This window comes from Hypanus sabinus, chromosome 31, assembly GCF_030144855.1.
Source record: "Hypanus sabinus isolate sHypSab1 chromosome 31, sHypSab1.hap1, whole genome shotgun sequence".
NCBI lineage: Eukaryota > Metazoa > Chordata > Chondrichthyes > Myliobatiformes > Dasyatidae > Hypanus > Hypanus sabinus.
Window position 1 is genome coordinate 15,886,711 of NC_082736.1, and position 27,533 is coordinate 15,914,243.

At 42.7% G+C, this 27,533-nt stretch overlaps 2 protein-coding genes and 1 pseudogene across 2 annotated transcripts; 1 reads left to right on the forward strand and 2 right to left on the reverse strand.

The window, feature by feature from the left end:
* Window positions 1-23,102: 23,102 nt before the first annotated feature.
* On the forward strand, window positions 23,103-23,672 carry LOC132383682 (histone H1-like). Its single transcript, XM_059954874.1, has one exon. It carries the CDS (start codon window positions 23,103-23,105, stop codon window positions 23,670-23,672), a length of 570 nt encoding a protein of 189 aa, XP_059810857.1.
* A 548-nt stretch (window positions 23,673-24,220) lies between these two features.
* LOC132383912 (histone H3-like) lies at window positions 24,221-24,649 on the reverse strand. Its single transcript, XM_059955103.1, has one exon. It carries the CDS (start codon window positions 24,629-24,631, stop codon window positions 24,221-24,223), a length of 411 nt encoding a protein of 136 aa, XP_059811086.1. The 5' UTR covers window positions 24,632-24,649.
* A 670-nt stretch (window positions 24,650-25,319) lies between these two features.
* LOC132383911 (histone H4-like) lies at window positions 25,320-25,630 on the reverse strand (annotated as a pseudogene).
* Between the last annotated feature and the right edge of the window lie 1,903 nt (window positions 25,631-27,533).

The following is a 27,533-nucleotide window of genomic DNA, read 5'->3' on the forward strand; positions in this document are numbered from 1 at the left end:
CCACTTCCTCCCGAGCACAACACAAAGGCTCTTCTAAGAGCCACCCACCGCCTCATAGAGGGAGTAGTGACGTGGAGCAGGATCAGGAGAAGATTTAATATTTATTTTAATTAATGTTGTTGTTGAAGCTCAAAGTTATCGGAATTCTCGGAGTGAGGAGATTGTCTCACAGATGTTGATGAACTACACTTGTTTTCATTATGTAGGGTCAGGGTAAATCTGATCCCTACCCTCTCGCTGCAGTTCTCCCGCCAAGTTGGGTTTACCTTGGATCTTGTCATCACGATTCAGCTTGCTTTGGAAAGTAATAGAGGACATTTAATTTCACCCTCTCGTTCCTCAAAAAAAAAATCTCAATTAGTTTGAAATTGGTGAGTAAGTAATGGAAAGTAGAGGTAATGACTTCCGATCGCCTGTAAAGCTCATCATTCACTCCAATCCGGCGTATCTGCTCTGGAATGGCGGGCGGATAGAAGCCAATCATAGCCCTGGTTAATATACTTGATATTTGACGGGACAGTACAACAGTAAGTGCAGGACTCAGCTCCATGTCAGACAGCGCTCTGCCTGCTGCACACCAGTAACGAATTTCATTTTACCCTACAGGAAAGGAATGAAACAGAGACCTTCCCTCCGCCCTCTTACTAACTGTACAACAGTCCTTCCATGGACGTTGTGAGTGGCTCTGAAAAGAGCCTTTGGGTCACTGAGTTCAGTGTCTGTCAGTTTACTTACTGGCGCCGCTGGTTTTCTTGGGCAACAGGACAGCCTGGATATTGGGTAACACACCGCTCTGAGCGATAGTCACCCCTCCCAGCAGCTTGTTGAGCTCCTCATCGTTGCGGACGGACAGCTGCAGGTGTCAGGAGATGATGGGGGTCTTCTATTGTCCCGGGCCGCGTTGCCGGCCAATTCGAGGATTTCGGCCATCAGATACTCGAGCACAGCAGCCAGATAGACTGGGGCTCCGGCACCCACCCGCTCAGCATAGTTGCCCTTTCTCAGGAGTCTGTGAACCCGGTTGACCGGGAACTGCAGTCCGGCCCGGGAAGAGCGAGACTTGGCCTTGCCACCAGTTTTTCCCTCGTCCAGACATTTCACACTCTCAGCAAGTCTTTCACAATGAGGAAATACGATAGCACTCACCCTTCTTCTACCTTCCAGAGGAATGTAGCGGAGCGTTTGTGATTGGTGCAACAGCGTTTAATCTAATTGGAGAGAGCACATAATCATATCAGAGAGCTGTTTTATTCACCAATCAAGAGAACGCAATAGCAGAAGCGCAAAAAAACCGCGTACATCCCAACTGAACTGAAATGTGAAAAAAAGCCCGCCAAATGATCCTTTGTGAAAGCCTAATCTAAAAGTTAAATCTAATTATCGACTCTGTATCCTGGCTACAAGCAAGAAATCGTCTAAGGAACCTGTATCCATCGACGCAATCTCTACTCTTTTGGACGCTAAACTGGATATTAAACTTTCGAGTCTGGAAGGCAGATTGGATGGTAGATTGGGAAGCAGACTGACAAGTTTGGAAAATAAACTTACCAGGAAAATATCCGAACTTGAAGAAGCTGATAGATCGCTTGAAATTAAACTTCAATCGCAGGCATCGGACATTCAGCGGCATGAAGATAAGATCGCGACTTTTGAAAAATCCATTTGTGAAAAAGTACGTACAATTGAAGCGTTGGAGAAGAAGGTAGAGTCGAATGTTAAAACTATGGATCAGTATAAGTTTAAAATTACTGATCTCGAAAATCGATCTCGTAGACAGAATTTGCGTATCATCGGGTTTCCCGAAAAAGTTGAGTCCGGTGATTTAACTGAATTTTTCTCTAAATTACTATGGGAAACTTTCAGTGCTGAAGGTTTGCAATCCAAACCTGTTATCGATCGTGTTCACAGAGTTGCGAGATTTTCGGCTATGTCTGTTAAACCACGAGCGGTGATTGTTCGCCTTCATTATCCTCGGGAGAAAGAGCTTTTAATTCGATTAGCTCGTAAAAAAGGCATGATTTCTTATAACACCAATTCATTCCGAATTGTTGAAGATTATTCTTATGATGTAATGAGATCAAGAATCGCTTTTAAACCAGTGATGGCAGAGATTTATTCGATTGGCCTTAAACAAGCTTTAATGTATCCAGCGAAGCTCAGAATTACGTTAAACGACAACAGTCAGCAATTTTTCAATACACCGGAAGAAGCGAAGAAATTTGTTGAAGAATATAGATCTTCTAGTGCAACTTGAACTATGTGTCATGTTGAAGATTCCTCGGAGAGAGGGTGCCATCTCATTTTAAGTAACCTACGAAGTTGGGTTATAACTTTCTATCCCGTTCTACGGGTCTGGCTCTTATTTTTCACTATTATCACTGTTTTATGGATGCTTTCTTAACTTTTACAATACTTTTTTTATTCTTTTTTCTGTTTCAGATATATACATCTATATCTTGTAATAATGATTTATTTTTTTTAAGATGTCGTTTCTTCTTCCCATAAGACTCTGCTTTTTATAAACATTTATTTGTTTGCCTGTACTTAGAAATGGGACGAATGTTTTGAATTTTTTTAGTTTTTTTAATATATTTTGTAGTGTTTATTGAATCTTTTTTGATCCTATTTTGGTATTTTTTTATTAAACTTTTTTAATAGATTGTTGAATCTACATTTATATTTTGTAAGATGGCTTTTTCAAAATGTCGTTTCTTCTTGCTTTTGAAACGTCATATTTCTTGCATTTATATATGAAATGTTTTTAAAGGTATATTACACTCTTAAATTTTAATGTTTATTTTTTTTGTTAAAGATTGTTTGTTTTATTATATTAGTTTTCTCATTCTGATTGACATATATTTTCTTTTTGCAACCCTATATTTAAATATGGGTGTTACATAGTTTTTTTTAAAAAGCTTTTTATGGAGCTGCCATCTTGAAATGGGGGTAAGGTTAGTGTTAGATTATGCGCTTGCCGCTTGGCTTTTCTTCGAAGGGTGGGGGGAGGGGGTGGGGATCTTTTTTCACGCTTTTGCGTTTTTTTCTGCTTTTAGTTTATGGGCCAACTTTAAATTATTAATATTGTTGAGGTGTCATGTTCTCCGGTTGCTCCTGAATCTATTTTCCTTTTTCCTAAATTATGGGTTATGTGGCTTTTTAACCTATTATGATATACACAACTAATATTGGCATGATGGATAAATCTATTAATTTTATCTCTTGGAATACTAATGGTTTAAATCATCCGATTAAAAGTAAAAAAATATTTAAGGTATTCCATAGATTGAACGCTAATATTATTTTTGCACAGGAAACCCATATTAGGAGGGAGGATAATCAACGTTTTTTTTGGTTCTGGAAGGGTCAACAATTTCATTCGAATTGTACCGCTAAAATTAGGGGTGTGTCTATTTTTATAGACCCCTCAATTTTGCTTACACATCACGAAATTATTTCTGATCCACAGGGCAGATTTTTGTTGATAACTGGTTCACTTTTCAATCGGAAAGTGGTTCTAGTTAATATTTATGCCCCAAATTTTGACTGCCCTGAATTTTTTAAACGTTTATTTACTTCCCTTCCTAATCTGAATGAATATATGTTGATAATGGGTGGAGATTTTAATTGTTGTTTGAATCCTTTGATGGATAGATCTAAACCTATTCGAACTCTTCCGAATAGATCAGCCTTACTTATTAATTCTTTTATGGTTGATTCGGGAATTACAGAAATATGGCGGTTTTTGAACCCTAAAGATAAAGAATTTTCATTTTTTTCACATGTATATCATAGTTATTCTAGAATTGATTACTTTCTTATTGATCATCGGTTATTAACGGATGTTATTGATTGTAAATATGATTCTAATACTATTTCGGATCATGCACCTTTGAAGTTATCTATTAAGATTCCGGACTTTTCCAATAATGTTATATCTTGGAGACTTAATGCTACTCTGCTTCAAGACCCAGAATATGTCACCTATATAAAACAGCAAATTGATTTGTTTTTCTCAACAAACTATACTGAAGAAATTGACAGAGGAATACTTTGGGACTCTTTTAAGGCTTTTATCCGTGGACAAATTATTTCGTATTCCGCTGGTAAAAGGAAACAAAGATATTTAGATATTGCTTTATTAGTGGATAAAATTAAGGAAATTGATAAGATTTATTCCGTGACTCCTACCATAGAACTTTATAAGAAGAGAGTTGAGCTTCAAATGGAACATAGTTTATTATTATCTTCTTCAACTGAAAATCAATTAATTAGGACCAGAGCTCAATTCTATATTCACAGTGATCAAACTGGTAAACTGTTAGCTAATCAATTAAAAGCTATTTCGACCAGGCGACAAATTATTAAAATTCGTAAACAAGACGGTAATTTAACCACTGATCATAAAGAAATCAATAATACTTTTCAAGATTTTTTTAAATCTTTATATCAATCAGAATTTGATGGTGACCTGTCCATGATAGATAATTTTTTTAACAATTTGAATATTCCTAAACTGATTGGTGAAGACCGTAGCTTGTTTGATGCTCCTATCTCTATGGCCGAAATAGGTGAGGCTGTCTCATCAATGAATTCAGGGAAAGTTCCTGGCCCTGATGGTTATATTGTAGAATTTTTCAAAACTTTTTCTTCTTTGCTTTCCCCTTGGTTATGTGAAATCTTTAACGATGCATTTGCTAAGAAGAGATTACCTCAGTCTTTTTATGAAGCTACTATCTCTCTAATTCTTAAAAAAGATAAAGATCCTACTTTATGTACATCTTATCGCCCTATATCATTATTAAATGTAGATTCTAAGATTCTTACAACAATTTTAGCCACTAGATTAGAAAAGGTTATTTCAGATTATTTCAGAAGATCAAACTGGTTTCATTAAGAATCGGTATTCTTTTTTAATATTAGAAAATTGATTAATATAATTCATACTTCATCACCCACAGTCCCAGAATGTGTTATCTCATTAGATGCTGAAAAAGCCTTTCATAGAGTTGAATGGACATATTTATTTAATGCATTGAGAAATTTTAATTTTAGTCCTAATTTTATATCATGGATTAAACTAATATACTATAAACCTGTTGCTTCTGTTCTTACAATTAATTATAGATCTTCCTTTTTTCAATTATCTCGTGGTACGAGACAAGGTTGTCCTTTAAGTCCTTTATTATTTAATATTGCGTTAGAACCTTTAGCCATTGCTATTCGTGAATCTCCTAATATTTTTGGTATTACCCGTAATGAGAAATCATATAAATTATCACTTTATGCTGATGATTTGCTGTTATATATTTCTGATCTTGATAGATCTATTCCCACTATTTTATCCTTGTTGGCTCAATTTGGTAGTTTTTCTGGTTATAAATTAAACTTAGATAAGAGTGAATTATTCCCTTTAAACGCGCAAACTTTATTGAATGACAGGATTCCATTTAAAGTTGTTACTGATAATTTTACCTATTTTGGTATAAAAATTACCAAGAAATATAAAGATTTATTTAAACTGAATTTTTTACCTATGCTTCTTCAAATACAACATCTTACTACAAGATGGTCTCCCTTATTCTTATCATTAGTTGGTCGGATTAATGCTATTAAAATGATGATTTTACCGAAATTTTTATATTTATTTCAAGCCTTACCAATTTTTATTCCTAAATCCTTTTTTGACAACATTGATTCAAAAATTTCCTCATTTGTGTGGCAAAATAAAAACCCAAGGTTAAGTAAAAGGCAATTACAAAAATCTAAAAAAGATGGTGGTTTAGCTTTGCCTAACTTTAGATTTTATTATTGGGCGAATAATATTCGTAACCTAACGTATTGGAAATTAGATTTGGACTCATTATTGTGTCCGCAGTGGGTAAATTTGGAATGCAATGAAGTAAAGGGATATTCTTTATTCTCTGTTCTTGGTTCTTCTCTTCCTGCTGATTTAGTTAAATTCAATAAACAGTTATCTAATCCTGTTATTAAACACACATTACGAATTTGGTTTCAATTTCGGAAATTTTTTACTCTGAAAAACTTTGTGCTTGATAGCCCTATTTTATTTAATTTTTTCTTTAAACTTTCCTTGACAGATCAAGCCTTTAGCATATGGAAAAGGAAAGGTATAACATGTTTTCGTGACCTTTTTTTGAAGGTACTTTGATGTCTTTTGACCAACTTTCCGATAAATTTAAATGACCTAAATCTAATTTCTTCAGATATTTACAAATCAGAATTTTTTTACATAAAGTTTTACCATCTTTTCCCAACTCAACTTCAACGGATTTCTTAGATTTGATTTTTACCTTAAATCCTTGTCAGAAGGGATTAGTTGCTTTTATTTACAACATGAAGATACAACCAGAGATGTCTGATAGAATTAAACAACAATGGGAAAAAGAACTTCGATACAATATACCAACGGATAAATGGGAAAAAAATTTACAAATGGTTAATTCTTCTTCTATTTGTGCTAAACATGCTTTAATACAATTTAAAATTGCACATAGAGCTTATATGTCTAAAGATAAACTTGCTCGATTTTATTCTCATATTAACCCTCAATGTGATAGATGTCATTCAGAAGTGGCTTCACTGACCCATATGTTTTGGTCATGTCCCACTTTACATAACTATTGGAAGGACATATTCGTTACCATTTCCTCAATTTGGAATATCGATTTACAACCTAACTTTATTACTGCAATCTTTGGTATACCAAATGAGGATGGTATTCAGTTTTCTCCTTCAATCAGACGAATGATTGCTTTTGTAACATTAATGGCCAGTAGGTCTACATTACAAAATTGGAAAGAAGTAAACCCTCCTACCACGTCTCAGTGGCTTTTTCAAACTATTTCTTATCTGAGTTTGGAAAAAATTAGAAGCACTATTTTTGACTCGTCAATTAAATTTGAAGAAACTTGGGGACCGTTCATCCGACATTTTCATATGAATTAATTTGGCCTTTCCCAGACCTTCTCTCTGTTTATTCTTGTTCAGGTATGGAGTTCCGGAGTTCTTTGACACTATCATATACTTATAAACTGTTATTATTGCCCATGTTAGTTTTAGTTTAGTGTTTGTTTCATATATATATTTTCTTTCACACATTTCTAATTTTTTTTCTTTTTCTTTTGATGATTAGTTTTGTTTTTTTTCATATATAATTATATAGACTTGATTGATTAATGTACTTTTTTGTTGTTGATGTTTAATAGGATATCATTATCCTATTATTAATGTAATCTTGTCTATTGTATTCATAACCTATTCATTATTATGTTATGTTTTTTTATATTTATATGAAACTCAATAAAAAGATTGAAAAAGAAAAGAAAGACTCTGTATCCGCATTGCTCCGTGTTCAGCTCTCGCATTGAAACGAGATTCAGAGAAGTTACCAAAATGGGACAGAAATTAATGAAGTTCATTCCCCACCCCAATTAAACCAGGAACGGCAGAACTGTCTCCAATGGAGATACTTTATGTGATGCGCAGACGAACTGACGGGGAGGGATTGGGTAGTGTTTCTGTCTGTGCTGTACGAATGTAACATAGACATTATGATTATACCGAGCAGGAGACCAACTCTGATTAACATGGAGAGAATTTGGATTAGATTATGAAGAAATTTTCACACTTTAATATCTAAATTAATATTCCCAAAATTTAATGAATAAATATTAATGTAACTATTTTGACTTTAATTCTTGTGCACAGTGAATGTCAGATTCCTGGGAAGTGTTCATGAACAGAGACTTTGCGGGTTTCTGCCTCCACCACCTCCTCTGGCGGCTCATTCCAGATAACATCTATTCTCTGTGTGAAATACCTCCCCTTCAAATTTCATCTCTGCCTTAAAACTTCTCCCTTTAGTTTGATTCTGGGCTTCTGCTCACTGGGTTTCAGAAGAATGAGTGGTGAGCTCATTGAAACCCTATCGAATGTTTGAAAGGCCTCGATAGTGGATGTGGGTAGGGTGCTTCCTGTTGTGAGTAGCCTAAGACTAGAGGACACAGCCTTTTTGAATGGAGATGAGGAGGTACTTCTTTAGCCAGAAAGTGGTGAATCAGTGGAATTCAGTGTCACATGTGGCTGTGTGAGCCACGAATTTATGTATATTTAACTTAGAGATTGATACGCTCATGATTAGCCAGGACATGAAGAAATATGGGGACAAGGCAGGAGATTGGGGCTGAGGGAGAATGAATCAGCCATGATGAAATGGAGCAGTAGATACGATGGGCGAAATGGCCTAATTCAGTTCCTCTATCTTATAGGATGAATGTCTGATGATCTTAAAACGTGTGTCATGTTGGTCAAACATGAGTTACATTTCACCAACCAGCTGGCAGCATTTCAAACCATGTCTCAGGTGGATATCGTGATGAAGAAAACTTCAAGGAACAATGCTTCAAATAGTTGGCATCCATCAATAAAGTCCCTCATCACCTGGATATGCACTCTTCTCATTGCCACCATCATGGAGGAGGGACAGGAGACTGAAGGCACAGTCAGTGATTCAGTAATAGCTGCTTCACCTCTGCCATCAGATTTCTGAATGGACATTGAACCTTTGAACACTATCTCACTACTCTTTTTGTTTTATTAATGCAATTTATCTTTTTAATGTATATGTATCTACATTAATTTACAGCTTTTTTATTACTATATATTGTAATGTACTGCCTAACAACAAATTTCATGACATATGCCAATGATATAAACCTTATTCTGACTCTGGCACACTGTCCTTCGCCAGTCCGTGCACTGAGTACAGATGTCAAGATGTTGTGTTACAGTTGTACAAGATGTTGCTGAGGCCGCATTGGAATATTATGTTTAGTTTGTCAGAACTTGAATGGCTGAGTTATGAAGAGAGGCTGAGCTGGTTAAGACTTGTTTTCCTTGGAATGTAGGAGAATGAGGGGCAATATTATAGACGTATAAAATAGCGAGGGTCATAGGTTGGGTGAATGCACAGAGACGTTTTAACGGAGATGTGGAATCAGGAACTTGAGGGTTCTAGTTGGTGAGAGGCAGAGATCAAATAGGAACATGATGGGTTATGTCTTTCACCCAGGCAGTGTAGGATATTGAGCCAACTCCCAGAGGAAATGATTCAGATTAACAAGATTGAAAAGCTATTGGACAGGGATGTGGATAGAAAAGCTTCAGTCAAATATGGGTGCAACCAGTATGGGAGTTTTTCTTGCCCTGGACCAGATGGACCGAACTTCTCTAACTGACCTGTAATTTCTTCCAAGATCATAGACTCCATCATCTTGCCATCAACACATGTGAAATGAATAGGATTACAATTAACTTCTGCTGTCATTTAACTTTCTGGAACAATAGAGAAAATTGAGATTTTCCACTTCACTGGGATATTCATGGAACACTGGGCATTTTGGTGAACTGCAACTTCTTTCTCCATTTTCTCTCCAGCCACTTCCCTGTAAAACCCTCAAGTGCAGGTCGTTGTGACCTGGTGATGTTTGCCATTAGTCTCATTAGTCTTTCTCTCATGATAGTGACTGCTGCAAATTATTGCATGGTGTTGAAATGTGAACAGAGATAATTTTGAGATCTGTGCTATGTCCCCAGTGTACACACTGTTCACAGTGTTGAGTCTAATTTATTGTAATTTACATGTAGGCTTTTGAGTCTGTTCCCACTGGAAGTCTCAGTCCAGTGGTCTACCTCTGGGCCCTGTCACTTTCTGTGCTCTAGACTTTCACTTATTATTTCCCTTGGCTCCATCTTTCTTCTGGATTCCCCTGTTTAATTGGGATCAATAGCTGCTGATTGCTAGGAACCAGCTGTTTCAACATCTGCCACTCAACATCCAGAGAGCTGTCCATGAGCCTGTTTACCCGGTCCACCCCAAACATCTCCACCCTCAGTGTAACATGCTGTCGAAAGACACAGTCCCTGAACATTCCAAACCAGCTCTTCCTCTGTACCAGTTTGATTAGTTTAATCAATACAGAGGTTAAATTCACCTATGTTAATCACGGTTCCTTTCTTAGCTCCCTTTAATCATTTCCCCTTTTGTGCTTTGTCCCATGAAAAGGTAACATGTGATGGTGCAGGGTGCTCTGCCTCCAACCTCATCTCCCACCTCCCTGTTGTTCATTGTCTCTACATGTACATCAGCCTCACCACCACATGATGAACAAAGCCGTCCTCCTTATTTCACTTCTGCAGATTTGTGTGGAACATTGAATATGCTGGATAACTGAGTTCCCAGTCCTGGTCAGCCTACAACTTTATCCTTGCAATTGTAAGATTAAACATGTGTGTCACAATACAATACAGTGACTGCATACAATAACAATATCTGTATTCCCCATCATTTTATATACCTCTATCAAACCTCCACTCATTCTCTTATTCTCCAACGTATATGATCCTAACATATTTAACCTTTCCCTGTTTATCTGGTCATCAAACCCTGGTGACATCCTTTGAAATTTTCATTCTACTGTTTCAGTCTTCGTATATATTTCCTATTGGTAGCTGACCAGAGCTGCACACAGTACTCCAAAACAAACCTCATCAATGTCTCATACAACTTCATCATAACATCCCAACTCCCGTACTCAGCACTCGTTTATAAAGCTAATGTGCCTGAAGCTCTCCTAACACATTGATCCCTCTGTCCTACCACATTCCTCACTGCTCTACCATTTACCGTATAGATCCTGGATTTTCCTTCCAAACTACAACCCTCACACTTGTCTCCATGGAATTCCATCTGCCAATACAAAGATGCAACGTAGTTATTTGGCATCTCACCCACATACTTTGGCTTCTGGCAGAAATTCCCTCATTTATTTCTGAGAGATCCTATGTTCTCGATAGTAAGCATCCGGTTTTCGAAGTATATAAAAATATCATTGCATTTTCTTAATCTCACTCAAGACATTTCATGTTCCCTTTCTTGAAATATGGAACAAACAAATCAGTACAGTGCTGGAAAGGCCATTCGGCCCATGATATTGTATTAACCAGAATGCCAATTCCTACTAAATTCTATCCTTCTGTTTATCATCGTATCTCTCCAGTCACTTCATATTCACAGATTCGCCTAAAAGCCTCTTAATCTCCATCAAACTGTCTGCATCCATTACTATCAAACTTTAAAAGCATGTCCTCTGCTTTTTGGCATCACTACCCTAGAGAAATGATTCTGACTACCCTCTCATGATTTTAAACCCCTCCATTGGGATTCCTCTCAGCTTCTGAGGTCCAAGAGAGAACACAAGTTTGTCCAAACTTTTCTTAGACCTCCTATGCTCTAATCTGGGAAATATCCTGGTGAACATCTTCAGTGAGTCAATCCGTAACTCGTTCTGCTCTGCCCTGAAGACTGCATTGGTGCTGTTTCATACATTCATGCTGAGCTCAAAAATTTCATCAAGTTTGTCTCCAACTTGCACCGTGCCCTTAAATTCAATTGCACATTTCTGACACTTCTCTCAGGTTTCCCAATACCTCTGCCTTCATCTCTGGAGACAGACTGTCCAGTGAGATCTTTCCATAAACCTAATGATTTTCACGACTATCTTGAAAATCCCTCTTCCAACCCTGTCTACTGTACAGGTGCTGTTCCTTTTATTCATCGCCGCTACATCTGTTCCCAGGGTAAGGCTTTCCTTGCCAGAATATCAGCGGTGTCTTCCTTCTTAAAAGAACGGGGTTTCTCTTCCTCTCTCATTGCTGCTGCCCTCACCCTAATATACCCCCACCCCATTTCTCAGACATTTGCCCTTTCCTCATCTTCTCACTGCCATAACAGAGTTACAGTTCCCTTTGTCCTTCTGTACCACCTCACGAGTTCGTATTCAGTACAACATTCCATGTAAAGTCCACCATCTTCATCTAACACTAAACACATGCCTCCACCACCCTACTCTCCACTTTCAGCCGCATCACTCTCTCCGTGATTCCCTCCATTCATCCCTCCCCACTGATCTCACTGCTGGTACATCCCTTTAATGGAACATGTGCTACACCTGACCCTGCACCATTCAGAAACCAAACAGCCCGTCCAGGAAAAGCAAAACTTCACCTGCAAGCCTGTTGAGATCATCAACTGTATCTGGACAACACACACAAAATGTTGGAGGGATACAGGCCAGGCAGCATCTATGGAAAATAGTACAGTCGACATTGCAGGCCAAGACCCTTCATCAGAACTGGAGTTCAGAAGCAATTCAAAACCCTGCCAGCAGGAGACATCTATGCTCTTCAAGACTGCTTTGAGAACACTGACTTGCACATGTTCAGGGAGGCTGCAATCGATGGGGACTTTACCAACATACAGGAGTACACAGCTTCAGTGACCAGCTACATCAGCAAGTGCATTGATGATGTTACTCTGTCCAAGACCATCGCTATACTTGCCAACCAGAATCCATGGATGACCGCAGAGGTGTATGCACTGCTGAGGTCCCGCGACTCTGCCTTCAGAGCAGGCGACAAGGCAGCTTGAACAACAGCAAGGGCCAAACTGTCCGGAGCCATCTGAGGGGCAAAGTGTGCACATGCCCAGCTAATCCACAGTTACTTCCAGGACAGCGGTGATAAGCGACGCATGTGGAAGGGCATCCGAGACATCACCAATTACAAGACAACATCACCTGACTGTGCAGGTGATGCCTCCCTCTCAAATGCACTGAATAAGATCTACACCCGCTTTGAGGCGGAAAATGACGTGTCGGCCAGGAAGTCCACCCCTCCTGCTAATGACCAGGTGTTGTGTCTCTCCGTGGCCGACGTGAGAAGTACCCTGCGCAGGGTCAACCCACGGAAGGCGGCAGGACCAGACAACATCCCTGGTAGAGTGCTCAGAGGATGTGCAGACCAGATAGCAGGTGTTCTCACTGACATCTTCAACATCTTCCTGAGCAGCGCCACCATTCCAACCTGCTTCAAGACCACCATCATTGTCCCCATGCCGAAGAACTCTTCAATGTCCTGTCTAAATGACTACTGTACCGTTGCACTTACATCCATCATCATGAAGTGTTTCGAAAGGCTCGTCATGGGGCATATCAAGACCCTGCTGCCCCCCTCATTGGACCCCCTGCAATTTGAGTACTGTCCCAACGACTCAACAAATGACGCCATTGCCACCACCGTCCACCTGGCCCTAACCCACCTGGAGAAAAAAAGATACATATGTTCGGATACTGTTCATAGAATTTAGTTCAGCATTCAACACAGTCATCCATCAGAAACCAATTGGAAAGCTGAGTCTATTGGGCCTGAACACCTCCCTCCGCAACTGGATCCCAGACTTCCTGACTGGGAGATCTCAGTCAGTCCGGATCAGGAGCAGCATCTCCAACACCATCACACTGAGCACGGGGGCTTCCCAGGGTTGCGTGCTCAGTCCACTGCTGTTCAATCTGCTGACCCACGACTGTGCTGCAACACACAGCTCGAATCACATCATCAAGTTCGCCGATAAGTCAACCGTGGTGGGTCTCATCAGCAAGAACGACGAGTCAGCTTACAGAGAGGAGGTGCAGCGGCTACGGACTGGTGCAGAGTGGTCTCGTAATGTAAACAAAGCGAAAGAGATGGTTGTTGACTTCAGGAGGGCATGGACGACCACTCCCTGCTGAACATCGAAGGCTCGTGGGGAGAGATCGTAAAGAGCACCAAATTTCTTGGTGTTAACCTGACGCAGAATCTCACCTGGTCCCTCAACACCAGCTCCATAGCAAAGAAAACCCAGCAACGTCTCTACTTTTTGCGAAGGCTGAGGAAAGTCCATCTCCCACCCCACATCCTACAGGGGTTGTATTGAGAGTGTCCTGAGCAACTGCATCAGTGCCTGGATCGGAAATTGTAGCATCTCGGATTGCAAGACCCTGCAGCGCATAGTGCAGTCAGGTAAGAAGATCAGCGGGGTCTCTCTTCCCGTCAGCACCACTACATGCTGCATCAGCAAAGGAAACAGCATTATGAAGGACCCCATGCACCCGTCATACAATCTCTTCTCCCTCCTGCGGTCTGGGAAAAGGCTCCAAAACATTTGGACTCTTACGACCAGACTATATAACAGTTTCTTCCCCCAAGCTATCAGACTCCTCAATACCCAAAGCCTGGAGTGACACTTTGCTCTTCTGTCCTGTTTATTATTTATTGTAATGCTATTACTCGTTTTGTGCACTTTATGCAGTCCAGTGTAGGTCTGTACTCTAGTATAGCTTTCTCTGTGTTTTTTATTACGCAGTTCAGTTTAGTTTTTGTACTGCGTCATGTAAACTATGGTCCTGAAAAACGTTGCCTCATTTTTACTATGCTCTGTACCAGTAGTTATGCTCGAAATGACAATAAAAGTTGACGACTTGACTTGAGAAAAAAAGAGGAGTATTCAGATTCAGAAAGTGAAGGGGTGGGAGAATAAACGCAAGGTGATGGGTGAAACTGTGAGAGGGGGCGGTGAACTAAAGAGCTGGGTTGTTGATTGGTGAAAGAGATACAGGGCTAGAGAGGGGGAATCTAGAAGGAGAGGACAGAAAGCCATGGAAGAAAGAAAACAGGGATGAACACCAGATGGAGGTGATGGGCAGGTAGGAAGATAATGTGAGATAGAAAAGGGAATGGTGAAGGAGGCATTGGACATTAGCAGAAATTCGAGATATTGAAGTTCGTGTAATCAGGTTTAGGCTACACAGACAGAATATAAGGTGTTGCTCATTCAAACTGAGTGTGACCTCATCACAACAGTGGAGGAGGCCATGGATTGGTGTAGAATAGGAACATGAGCGGGTACCAGATGGAATCAGTGGCCTCTCTACTGTACATTAGGCAGGAAGCACCTGAGACACAGGATTTGAATTAGAGCAGATTAATTTGTCACAGATCCACAATATTAATACCAGTGTATTTTAAGGGTAGCACGAGCAGAACGAACCATCCAATGCTCAGTGACCGGGGTTCAGTCACAATATCAGTAGAATCTGACATTAACAGTCTCACATGAACTGCCAACTAGATTCAGTCACCATGATGGTTAAAATGTTCACCTAGAGCTTATTTCAACTTCCTCCCTGAGGTGAAGTTGCCAGTGTTTCAGCAGGTGGGATGACTGAGTAAATTTCTTTGCTGACACAAGACTGAAGTGGGTCCTCTATGTATTATACTCACTGGAGCCTCACGAAGTGGGTGAACTGAATGAATCTCTTCCCATTCTCGGAACAGGTGTGAAGCTATACTGAGAGACAGAGACAACTGAGCCAAGTCTAGCTGCTCACCGGTGTGATTCCGCTGATGGTGTATGAACTCATGTGACTGAATGAATCCCGTCCCACACACGCAGCAGGTGAATGGACTCTCCGCCTGTGAACTGGCTGGTATATCTGCAGGTTCAGTGGCCTGGTGAATCCCTTGCGAAATGAGAGCCGGTTACTGGTATCAACTCTGTGGCCATTTATCAGGTCAGATCAAGGACATGTCCATCTATTGTGGTTCTCCTTGCTCAGACTGGCGTGCTGTCTTCTCAACCATCTCCTCCTTCACATTCAATGATTGGTAGCCTTCAAATGCTGGGAACCAGCAGACACATCAGACCTGACACACTGCTGTGTTTGAAATTCTCAGACAGAAATTCTTTGCCTTTTCTACCCTGTGAAATGTTTGCAAAGAAGATCAACATGTGAAAGACAATATTTCAGCTGAGATTTTTTTAGTTTTTATGTTGATGTCTGATGTCACACTGTTACAGTGAGGCTGAACACAATTTGGAGGATCAACACTTCTAACTGGGAATAGTTCAGGCATAAGGACACAATATCAGATTCTGTTTTCCTCTCTGCCCTTTATCAAGCTGTGACCTGGCTCAGTTTGTCTCTCTCCATTAGTACAGTTTCACATCCCGGGTATCTCCCACAGATCTACTAAGAACACACATTTGTTGGCATTTGACGGTGGTAAACTCAGAGTCAGCAATGCCATTGAACCTGAAGAGAATGTGATCAGGCTTTCTCGTTGCAGACTGAAACTGCGGTATTCTTGTGGTGTGAATGCTACTGGTACCCAGTATGTTATTGTGGGTTTTCACAAATAAAATGGCATGAGGCATTTTGTTTAAGGACAACTGGAACAACTCATTTATTGTCCTCCAAACACAGAAACAAAGCATGGCTTAAAAAAAACAAGTAATTAACATCTGTTCAGCTTTTTAAAAAGAAGCTCAACTCAATGTTGGTGGTTGTTAATTCTGCATGTTTCCACCCATTACATTAATCTACAGAGACACCCCTTCCCCTAAGTCCTCTCACTGCTTCCCCTCTGTGATCCTTAGAGCAGTTTATTTCCTTTCAATGTCACTTGCAGAATGATATAGATGAACACTTCAAGATCCTTCAGTGTATCAGTGCTCCTAAGGGTGTAGTCATTTACTGTAGAGTTTCCTCCAACATTGGGCAAATAAGCCTCCTCACACTTGTTAAGAATAAACTCTGTCCCCATTTCACCATCCAGGTTTCCAACTGGTCTGCATCCAGTTCTGTCTCCTTGACAACCTTCCTCACCACCCACAACTGCATCAACATTCATGTCGTCAGCGATCTGATCAGCGATCAGATCAGTGATCTGATCTGATGTGTATTTTAATCTGATCAGACAGAGGCCCCGTCATTGATCATTGTGGACACTGGTTACATATCCAGAGTGAATATCATTCTCAATTCTATCAGCCGGAACGTTCATACATGATACACTCCATTCAAACCCTCCTACACAGAGGCTCGTGGGAAGTTACATATTTATCACAAGCCCAGAGTTGGATTCAATGGTCTGGTCTTGTTGCTCTGGATGCTCTGCTGCAAAGTCCATTCAGAGTAGTTCAATGTAACCAGATACATCATCCCTGAGATACCAATATATAACATTGTATCACAAACAAGAGAAAATCTGTAGATGCTGGAAATCCAAGCAACACACGCAAAGTGCTGAAGGAACAAAGCAGGCCAGGCAGCATCTGTAGTACAAAAAATACAGTGAATGTTTCATTCCAAAAACTTTCGGCAATACTGGAGACAAAAAGACGAGTAGAGTTAAAAGGTGGGGGTAAGGGAAAGAGAAAACAAGGTGAATCCTGAAAGGGTTGAAATGAAGTAAAGAGCTGTGAAGTTGATTGGTGAAGAGATAGAAGGCCATAGAAGAAAGAAAAGGGGGAGGACCACAAGAGGATCGTGATGGGTGGGCAAGGTGAGAGACGAAAAAGGGGAGGGAATTGGTGATGGGGGTATTACCAGTCAGTCAAGAATTTGATGTTCATGCTATCAGTTTGGAAGCTACCCAGTCCGAAAATGTTGCTCTTCCAAGCTAAGTGTGGCCTCAGCGCATTGTATGATTTTATTTCAAAAGGAAACTTGATTTAATCAAAGACTTTAACTGTAAGAATGAATCTGGAATAATTTTATCCATTTACACTGCATGAGAGATTGGAAGATACAGAGCGAGGTCCAACTCCCTCACAGTCCCAGAGACTGACAGATACAGAATGAACCTCACACTCTCACACTGTACCAGAGAGTGACAGGTACAGAATGAACCCCACAGTCTCACACTGTACCAGAGACAGACAGTTAGAGACAATCTGTTGTTTAAGAAACCTGGACAACCCTCATCACCACCTCAGTAGCACCACTTTGACCACTTTACACTGCAATGGGCTCTTGTTGAAATTCTGTTAGCTTTTTATAATTCTGTAGAGTATGTTTTTATTGTATGAGTGTTGCGACTCCGATACTGTGTGTCTCTGATTCTGCTACAAGCCAGTTGCATCTGACAATCAACGACTTTCACCCTCACTTAGAAATGGGCCTCTTATGCTGACAATTACATCTTCGATCTCCTGCTGCCATGTTTCATTACATAAACGTTTCATATTATCAAGTGTGTGTTTTTCTCATTCCATCTGCATTTCTAGTAGACACCATAGGTCGAATGGCCGAATACTGCGCCTGAACTTTATGGACTATTGTGTATTTTAGATTTCCTTCCTGTCAAATTAACCGGTAACGGCAACTCACCAGATCAGCGACATTTCCCGGTCCACGGTGTTACCCAAACGAACAATGGGCAATGGAGAGAGTTCTGATTGGTTGTGCTGTTCCATCAGATAGCCAATCAAATGATTTGACTGCATGAATCGTTTCTTCAAATAGCCATTGGGAATACAAAGCATTGCCATCCCTCATTATCATACTGTTCTGGGTGCTGCCTATTTAGTTTGGGCTCCCAGCCAGTTCTGATTATTTCTGGGTCTGAAACCGACGGACGAAATGGCTGAGCCAGCGAAATCCGCTCCGAAGAAGGGCGCCAAGAAAGCTTTGCCCAAACCAGCGGCCAAGGCAGGGAAGAAACGCACGAGGCTGAGGAAGGAGATTTACTCCATCTACATCTACAAAGTGATGAAGCAGGTTCACCCCGATATTGGCATCTCCTCCAAGGCCATGAGCATCATGAACTCGTTCGTCAACGATATCTTAGAGCGAATCGGGGGCGAGGCTTCCCGCTTGGCCCACTACAACTAGCGGTCAACCATCACTTCCCGGGAGATCCAGACCGCCGTGCGCCTGCTGCTGCCCGGGGAGCTGGCCAAACATGCCTTGTCAGAAGGGACAAAGGCGGTGACCAAATACACCAGCTCTAAGTAAAGCTCCGCAGTGAGATGATCAAAAACACAACGGCTCTTTTAAGAGCCACTTACAATTTCAGTGAGAGAGATGTACTGACATTTAGACAATAAGTTGCACATATTTTATGTCTGGTGACTTTTAAAAGACCTAAAGTACTGTTGAAATATCCGGTTCCTCTTCGCCGTATAATGCCGGTGATTTACATTCCTCCCACTGCACTGACACGGAATTGTAACCTCCCCATCCCCATCAGTCCGTCCCTGCCGGTATCAGTGTCGAGGGGAGGATTGCTGCCGTTGCTGTTTTAGCTGTGGGTTCAGGAGTTTATTAGTTGCAGTTGGGTAACTTCTAGGAATCTCACTTCAATGCGAGGCCTGAAGGAGTTAATGGTTCTTTCATAGGACAATTTTTTTTTTAAATTGCAGTCTAGAGGCTGGTCACAGTTTGAGAAGAGCCGATTGTCCATAACCTGATAACGTTCATACGGTGACCGACTGCGGGTGGAAGCTGAGGGTCAGTTTTATTCGGTTCCGTTACGGGTTGAAAGAAATTAGAGAATTTGTCCCAGACATTTCAATATCAATCACACTTGCATTAAATGCGCCCGGTGACTGGAAGGGGCAGCAGCAGGGATACCGGCAGAGTAGCAGTGGCTTGAATTTCTGAGAGCAAGTCGGACGGTGCAGGAAAGATAGTTCCCAGAGTAGAAGAAATAGTATTCTACAGTCAGGATCGTGCAGCTTTGACAATGGAAATCTTTATCCAACGTAAAAGCCAAAGGCAAAATTGGAGCTAAAATTAATGGGAAGTTAGAGAATTGGGAAGGTTTTTAAAACCAGCAAAGTCAACTGAAAAGTCATAAAGAGGGGAAAAAGATCGAATACACAGGTAAGCTAGACAATAGTAGTAAAGATGATACCAGGTGTTTACTCAGATATATGAAGAGGAAAATGGAATTGTGTACTGTAACCATTGCACTAAACACCTCATCTACCACCTCGTCTTTAAACCCCTCCATTGATCCAGACTTCATGCCCAACAAAGTAAAGAATTTCCAACATTCCTTGCATCAGATGCACGCCAACTCTGGCAGGTTTTCTAGCCATTACGTCTTGCAAATCAAACCCAACAGCATGAATGGCAGTGATGCTTCAGAACCAGCCGAGCTTGACCCCTTTTGTACTTGCTTTTAAAGGGAGAGTAAAACCACAGTTATGAGGATAGGTGGAGCATCTGGTGACCCTGTGATCTCTGTCTTGGAGGCCGACATCAGGCTGTCTTTCAAGAGGCTGAACCCTCGCAGGGCAGTAGGGCCTGATGCAATACCTGGTAAGGCTCTGAAAACCTGTGCCTACCTACTGGTAGAAGTGGTCAAAGACATTTTCAATCTCACAGCTACAGTCAGAAGCTCTGACCTGCTTCAAAAGGGCAACAACTGCTCCAGTACCCAAGAATGTCAGTGTGAACTGCCTCAATAACAAATGTTCAGTAGCTCTCACATCTACGGTTATGAAATGCTTTGAGAGGTTGGTGATGGATCGAATTAACACTCCTCCCAGGAAGGACCTGTAGCCACTGCAATTTGCCTATCGCTACAATATGTCTGCAGTCCATGCGATCTCAATGGCTCTCAGCACAGCATTGGATCACCTGGGCAATGTGAATGCCTATGTCAGGATGCTGTTTGTTGACGAAAGCTCAGCATTTAACACCGTCATTCCTACAGTCCTGATAATACAGCTACAGAGCCTGGCCCTCTGCACCTCCCTCTGAAACTGGATCCTCGGCTTTCCAGCACCTGGTGGACATCGCTCAGGTCTTCAAAACCAATCTGCACTTCCAGAGCTCAACCGTCAGGTTCCTGCAGGAAGCTAGTGTGGCTTACCTGGTGGGGCTCTTCGAGGTCACTAACCTGTGCGCCATTCACGCGGTTCCCATCCTGCTGGCTCGATGCTTTTGCGGGGAGCCTGCTTAAACCCGGCCTTTGCACTAAACGCAACAAAAGGCTCTTTTAGGAGCCACTATCACGGCAGAGTAAAGGAATATCATCTGCCACATCATTATTTTGGTTCCCAACATACTGACAGAATCATTTCAATCCTCCTGTGATGCATTAACAAAGCTGTCCAAAATTGATCTGATTAGTTCAGGTGCTGCCTGTCCCACTTCGACAGGTCACCTCTGCCCCAGGAGAGATCCCAATGGTTTGAAAACTAAACCCGTCCTCCTGTACCAGCTCCTCATCCTCACATCCGTCTGCCCTGTCCTCCAGTTCCTGCCCTCACCAGTACATGGCATCAGGAGTAATCCAGTGACGACAGATCTCCTTGTCTCCATCATCCCCTGCTGTACATCAGGCACAACAGACCTGGCTGTCGCTGTTCTCCTCTGAAAGGCCATGTCTCCTGTTGATCAAATCTACAAGTCCATCTGCTTCACCAGTACATTAAATAGATTCAATTTCCCTTTCCAGCTTCCCATGTCAGGTCCATGTCCACTGGTCCATCCAGGAGGTGCCCCCTTTTTATTACTGCCATTGGGGCAGAGGTACAGGAGCCTGAACCCACACTGAATGTTTTAAGACAGCTTTGTCCTCAACACTGTCAGATGAACAGCTCAACATCAGAATCACAAAATTGTCTTGGTGGAAGGAGATAGAGTGTGGCCGTGGCAGCTTGTCATTCAGGTTTGAAGCCTTTGACCAGTGATATTCACAGAGATTTAACTGCCATTTGACATCGACGTGAACAATTTCTCTGGCATTGTTGTGAATGTGATTCGTGAGTTTGCAAATGATGTGTGACGTGCAGCCATACAATGCATTAGGTGGGGAATAACTCCTCTGGACCTGGGCAATTACTTCATGGAAGCTTAGGTGAAAATCCTCAGACCATTGATGAACGTCCTGAAAAATGGAAAGAGGCTAATGTGGTTCTGTCATTTGCAAGGACAAGCCGGGAACTACATGCAGGTCTCCTGACATCAGCAGTGGGGAAGCTACTGGAGAGGATTCTGAGTCACGATGTAGCAGCATTTGAATAGCCAGAGTCTGGTTAGGTGTCGAAAGGCTTTGAGCTTAGGGAATTCTGGTTTGAAAATCTGAGTTTTTGAAGAAAAGTAGGATAAAATGGTATATGTGTTTTTATCTGGACCTTGAAAAAATTCTCACATGGTAGCCTGGTCTGGAAGGTTAGGACCCATTGTATCCAGGGTGAGCTAGTCAGCTGGATTCAAAGTTGTCTGGGAGGTAGGAAGCAGAGGGTTGTGCTTGAAGGTTCTTTCACAGAATGGAGGCTAGTGATTAGTGGTGAGCTGCAGGGGCCAGAGTTGGGAGCCTCGGCATTCATTATTTATATAAATGATTTGTTCTTGTTCTTGACAGTGAAGACGGTGGTCGCAGGTTAAAGAGGGATCTTGATCGGTTGGGTAGGAGGGCCGCAGCGTGGCAAATGCAATTCAATATAAATAGTGAGAGGCGGTGCATATTCGAAAATCAACCCAGTGTAGAACTTATACAGTGAATGATCCGTCATTACGGAGTGTAATGGACCGGATAGATTTAGGGGTAAAGTGTACAAGCAGTTCATTGAAGTGGTCTCACTGGCAGACAGGCTGGTGCAGAACGGGGTTTAACATGCTGGCACGAACACACAAGGAAAAGTGCAGGTGCTGGAAATTCAAGCAACACACACAAAATGCTGCCTGGCCTGCCGCGTTCCACCAGCATTCTGTGTGTCTGACATGCTGGCCTTCACTAGTTACGGAATTGAGTATATTTTTTGTACATTATGTTACAGTGGTGTAAATGATTGGAGGCCATAGTGAAGGTGCAGATGTAAACATTGTGTCAGCATCAATCCGAGAGATTCTGGGAATCGCGAACAACGCGGAGAAAATGCTGGAGGAACCCAGCAAGTCAGGCGTCATCTCCCACCAGAATCCTGATGAAGGGTACCAGCCCGAAATGTCGACTGTTTATTCCCACCATTGATGCTGCCTAAGACTTGTTGATTCAGAGAGTGTTTGAAAGTGGCCGGCGGCTTATTCCAGTGTCACTGTGTTTGTGGGTATGAACATATCGCCGGATTTCCCAGCGCTCCCTGAAGAAAATGAAAACATTTTTCTCTTACGGACTCGCCTCACTCCCCAGCTCAGTCCTGAAGTTTTAATTAGTTTAAATATTACAACCGAAAAGCAGAGAACAAGTCAAAGATCCGGAAAAAGAAAATGGGCATTGCAGTAACGAAACTGGTTAAAATAATTTTTTGAGGAGAGAGCAACACAGAAAAATGAAGACGCCGGGAGCTGAAAGCAGGATGTCTCCGCCCCGTCCGCTCGCTGCCATTAAATTGCTCTGTGCAGCCGGCTTTCGCTTCATTTCTTATTCAATTCTGATTGTGAAAAGGATTTACCAGAGTCACCAACATGATCGAGATAGCACCCGCCGAAACGGATCCTCCAACCGCACCCGCCGCCGCAAAGAAGACTCCCAAGAAGAAGCCGGCTGTCCGGAACAAACCAACCGGTCCTACGCTGAGCGAGCAGATCGATAAGATCGTGGCGGGTTGTCGCGATAGGAAGGGTATGTGCTACGCGGCCATCATTAAGGCTGTGGCCGGCAGCGGTGTCGATGTGGTGAAACGTCGCCCCCAGATCAAGATGAGCATCAAGAGGAAAGCGGAAAGCGGCTCCTTGGTTCAGATGAAGGGTTCTGGTCTTTCGGGATCCTTTAAATCCGGTAAAGGGAAAAGTGCAGTAGTGGTGAAGAAAGCGAAGAAGCCATCGGCTAAGAAATCTCCAATCAAGAAATCTCCCAGCAAGAAGCTTGGCGCCAAGAAACCAGCGGCTAAAAAAGCGGGAGCTAAGACACCCGCGGCGAAGAAAGCGGCGCCGAAGCCCAAGAGCCCCAAGAAAGCCGCAGCCCCGAAGACGAAGGCGGCCAAGAAGCCGAAGTCGAAATCCGCGAAACCCAAGAAGACAACAGTCAAAAAGTGAACGAAGAATACACCATTTGTAAGTATCTGAACCCAACGGCTCTTCTCGGAGCCACCCATATCTCAGAAAAGAGCTGATTCAGAGTGTTGTGATTCCCGCGGCGGGTCTGACTGAGCTTTCCAGGGGAACTTCTCACATGGAACCCGAGATTGCCGGTACCTCTGACATTTGGTGCGGCCGTGCCGTCTCAATGTCTGAAATGAGACCTGGATGCCAATTCGTTCTCCGATCTGGGAGAGAGTGACTGAGACATTGACAGCAGCGGAGATTCAGCTGAGTTGATTGGGAACTGCTGAAACCTATGCGAGAGGGGAGGGGGCGTGTTGAGAGAGGGATCCGTCTCTGGGGACGGACTGCAGCGGGAGGATATATGATAAACTACCAGGTGGCATTGCCGACTGACCTTCATGCAGGCCCCAGCTGCAAAACTACAGTTTATTTACACACAACAACAACATCAAACATGTACAATATTCAGTAGCCCTTTCCTTTGCCGTGGTAGTGACTCTTAAAAGAGCCTTTTCTTGTATTTGGTGTGTAGGCTGGGCTTAGGCGCTCTCCCCGCGTATGCGGCGAACCAACTGGATGTCCTTGGGCATAATGGTGACTCGCTTGGCGTGGATGGCGCACAGGTTAGTGTCCTCAAAGAGCCCGACCAGGTAAGCCTCGTTTGCCTCCTGCAGTGCCATGACGGCCGAGCTCTGGAAACGCAGATCGGTTTTGAAGTCCTGAGCGATCTCCCGGACCAGGCACTGGAAGGGAAGTTTGCGGATGAGCAGCTCGGTGGATTTCTGGTAGCGCCGGATCTCCCTCAGAGCCACGGTGCCGGGCCGGTAGCGATGAGGCTTCTTCACTCCGCCGGTGGCAGGAGCGCTCTTCCGCGCCGCTTTGGTCGCCAACTGTTTGCGAGGAGCTTTTCCGCCAGTCGATTTGCGCGCTGTCTGCTTGGTGCGGGCCATTTTGCTTCGGGAGTGAGACAACAGGCTGAAATACAGGAACAAGACAGACGAAACGGGCTCCAGGACAAGATTTTATACCGCTGGGAAGGGCCGTCCAATCGCTTATGATTAGCTGAACACCAGCTGTCTATTAAAGGATCCACTTGCTGCGATTTGTTTATTAATTTCATGGAGGCTGGCGGCAAATAACAATTTAGGACAAAATGGCATACTGTTAACCTCATCCAATCAGAATGCACTGTGATTGACGCCCGATCAATTTTAAATTGCCCGCCAATTTCAGCGCACCCAGCAATGGTGCTTGAAAAATTTTTATTATTTACAATTTATTCTATCACGGATCATACATTTTCAATTTAATTTAATATCTAAATCCCTCAGTTAAGATTTGAATGCATAATTACGGAATCGTTCCTCTAAACGAGGGAACTGATTTCTGTCACAGACGGACGGGAAGATTAAGATCAATATAAATGCATTCAGCATTTACGGTAATCACCGTCTGGAAAGGCAGAATCGCGGGTAAATTTGAAGCGGAACAGATTAATCGATTTCAAATGTCATCAGATGAATACAGTAGGATCGATAAAAAAGCAATTAAAAGGTTGTGAACACGATTCCCTCTGTGAGGCGGTGGGTGGCTCGTAGAAGAGCCTTTGTGTTGTTATCGGCAGGAAGTGGGAGTTTTTCAGCCGCCGAAGCCATAGAGAGTGCGGCCCTGACTTTCAGAGCGTACACCACATCCATGGCAGTGACCGTCTTGCGCTTGGCGTGTTCAGTGTAGGTGACCGCATCCCGGATCACATTCTCCAGGAAAACCTTCAGCACCCCACGGGTCTCCTCGTAGATCAGACCCGAGATCCGCTTGACGCCGCCACGGCGAGCCAGACGCCGGATGGCCGGTTTGGTGATGCCCTGGAAGTTATCACGGAGCATATTATGGTGCCGTTTGGCTCCGCCTTTGCCCAGTCCTTTGCCTCCTTTCCCTCTGCCAGACATGATACTCCTTCACTCAGGTCGCTGCTCAGTGACAAACCGAATGCAGCTGTCTTAAACGCGCAGAGACAAAGGCGGGGAGGGGAGGGGACAGAGTCAGAGTGACGGACAGAGCCGAGAGGGGCCTCTCATCGTCCAGCTCGGCCTTCACTTTACTACATCCGCCAATTTCCAACGGTTTATACGACACAAAGAGCTCCAGCGGAAAAAGAAAAATTCCCTCACACACCACGTGGAGGATTTCTGGAAATTTGCTCATTCTCCTGCTTTAAATTTTAGGAAGTGCTTTTCCATTTCGTAAATACCCGAGAACCTCGGTCTGACCATCCCCGGCCCCATGACCAGTGCGAGCGCCCTCACACACAGCAGTTGGTGGGCGAGGGTGCAGCCACTTCCAATGATGAGAGGGTTAATTCATTAGAACAACTGTTCCTTTGGTTCGCGCTGCAAATGAAAGTCCAGTCACATAAAGGAACGGGATACATAGGCAGAGAAAAGGATATATAAGCGGTGGCTGAGGAGATGGTATGAGGTGGGTGGGGGCTTCTCGTACAAGGATCATTGGGGTCCCAAGGTAAAGGTGAGATGGGTCCAAGGAGGAGGGGAGCCAATATGTTTTATGGTGACCTTTCTTCGTGCTACACCAAAGGGTTTAAATGAGCAGGTATGAGGTCTTACAAAGTGATTTTCAGGAACTAGGTTAAAAAGCAGGACTTCCAGCATTGTAATTCCGGAATTGTGGGTCAAACCTTGTGCTGGTGTGGTGAGAAAACGTATTTCGTGCAGTTTAAAATTGTTGCTGAGGAACTGAAGCGGGGGGGAGGTCTTCAGATTCATGAATCAATGGGCTCCCTTTCAGGCAGGTGGGAGACCGGGACAAACAAGGGTATTTGCATCTGAACCGGAAGGGAACCAATATTCTCACCAGGAGATTTAATGGTGTTACTTGGCAGAGTTTGAACTGGAGTAGCAAGTGGGAGAATGCATGCATGACAAGACAGTCTGAAAAGAACGAAAGCCAATGTCAGGCTAACAAACATGCTGGGACTAATGGGCTGAAATGAGTTTATTTCAACATTAGGAGTATTTTGTTGTCAGACGGACGGGGCTGGCAGCTCAACATTCCTGGGTTTCTTTGTTTTACATGTGAGTGGGGTTTAACAGGAGCAGATGTTACCCCATCGGGAATGTCACAACAAACTGGAAGGCTTATTTACAGAGGCAATCTGCAGTTGCACTGATAGGATTATCATACTGGCCCCCAATGACTACTGTGGGGACTTTATCTTCCCTAGAATTGACTGGAACTGGCTTAATACTTAGATGCACAAGATTTTTAAGAGTGTTTGAAACATTATGTACAGAGCCCAATGAGAGGAGAGAGCAGGAGGAATTCGTTTATGGAAAGGAGCCAGGCCAGCTGACAGCTAGGAGTCAATGAATATTCAGGGTTCTTATTTTTTTTTCTTAGTGATGAGGAAGAATAAAATCAGATGTTGTATGAAGGTACTGAATTGCATGAGGGCAGGTTAGTACAGAGTAAGACAGAAACCACGGAGCATTGATTGGGAGCAGCCACTGTCAGACAAGTCCACATTTGACATGCGGGAGTTGTCTAAAGACCAGCAGCACAGAGTTCAGGATCAGCATGTTCCTGTAAGGAGTAAGGACAAGGACGGTAAGGCAAGGGAAGTTTGGCTAAATGGAGAGATCCAAAATTTAGTCAGAAGGATATGGAAGGTTTATGAAACTAAAATCAGACAGGGTGTCTTTGAAATATAAAGACAGCGGAGGAATACAGCAGGTGATAGAGGCCAAACGAGGCCACAAACTGTCCTTGCAATGTAGTACCAAAGATAATCCCAAGACCTTTTGATTTCTGTTAATAAAACAAGGCTAACCAGAG

Bases quoted from the DNA above. Each gene is read 5' to 3' on its own strand.
- LOC132383682 (XM_059954874.1), top strand. From the start codon at position 23,103: ATGATCGAGATAGCACCCGCCGAAACGGATCCTCCAACCGCACCCGCC.
- LOC132383912 (XM_059955103.1), bottom strand. From the start codon at position 24,631: ATGGCCCGCACCAAGCAGACAGCGCGCAAATCGACTGGCGGAAAAGCT.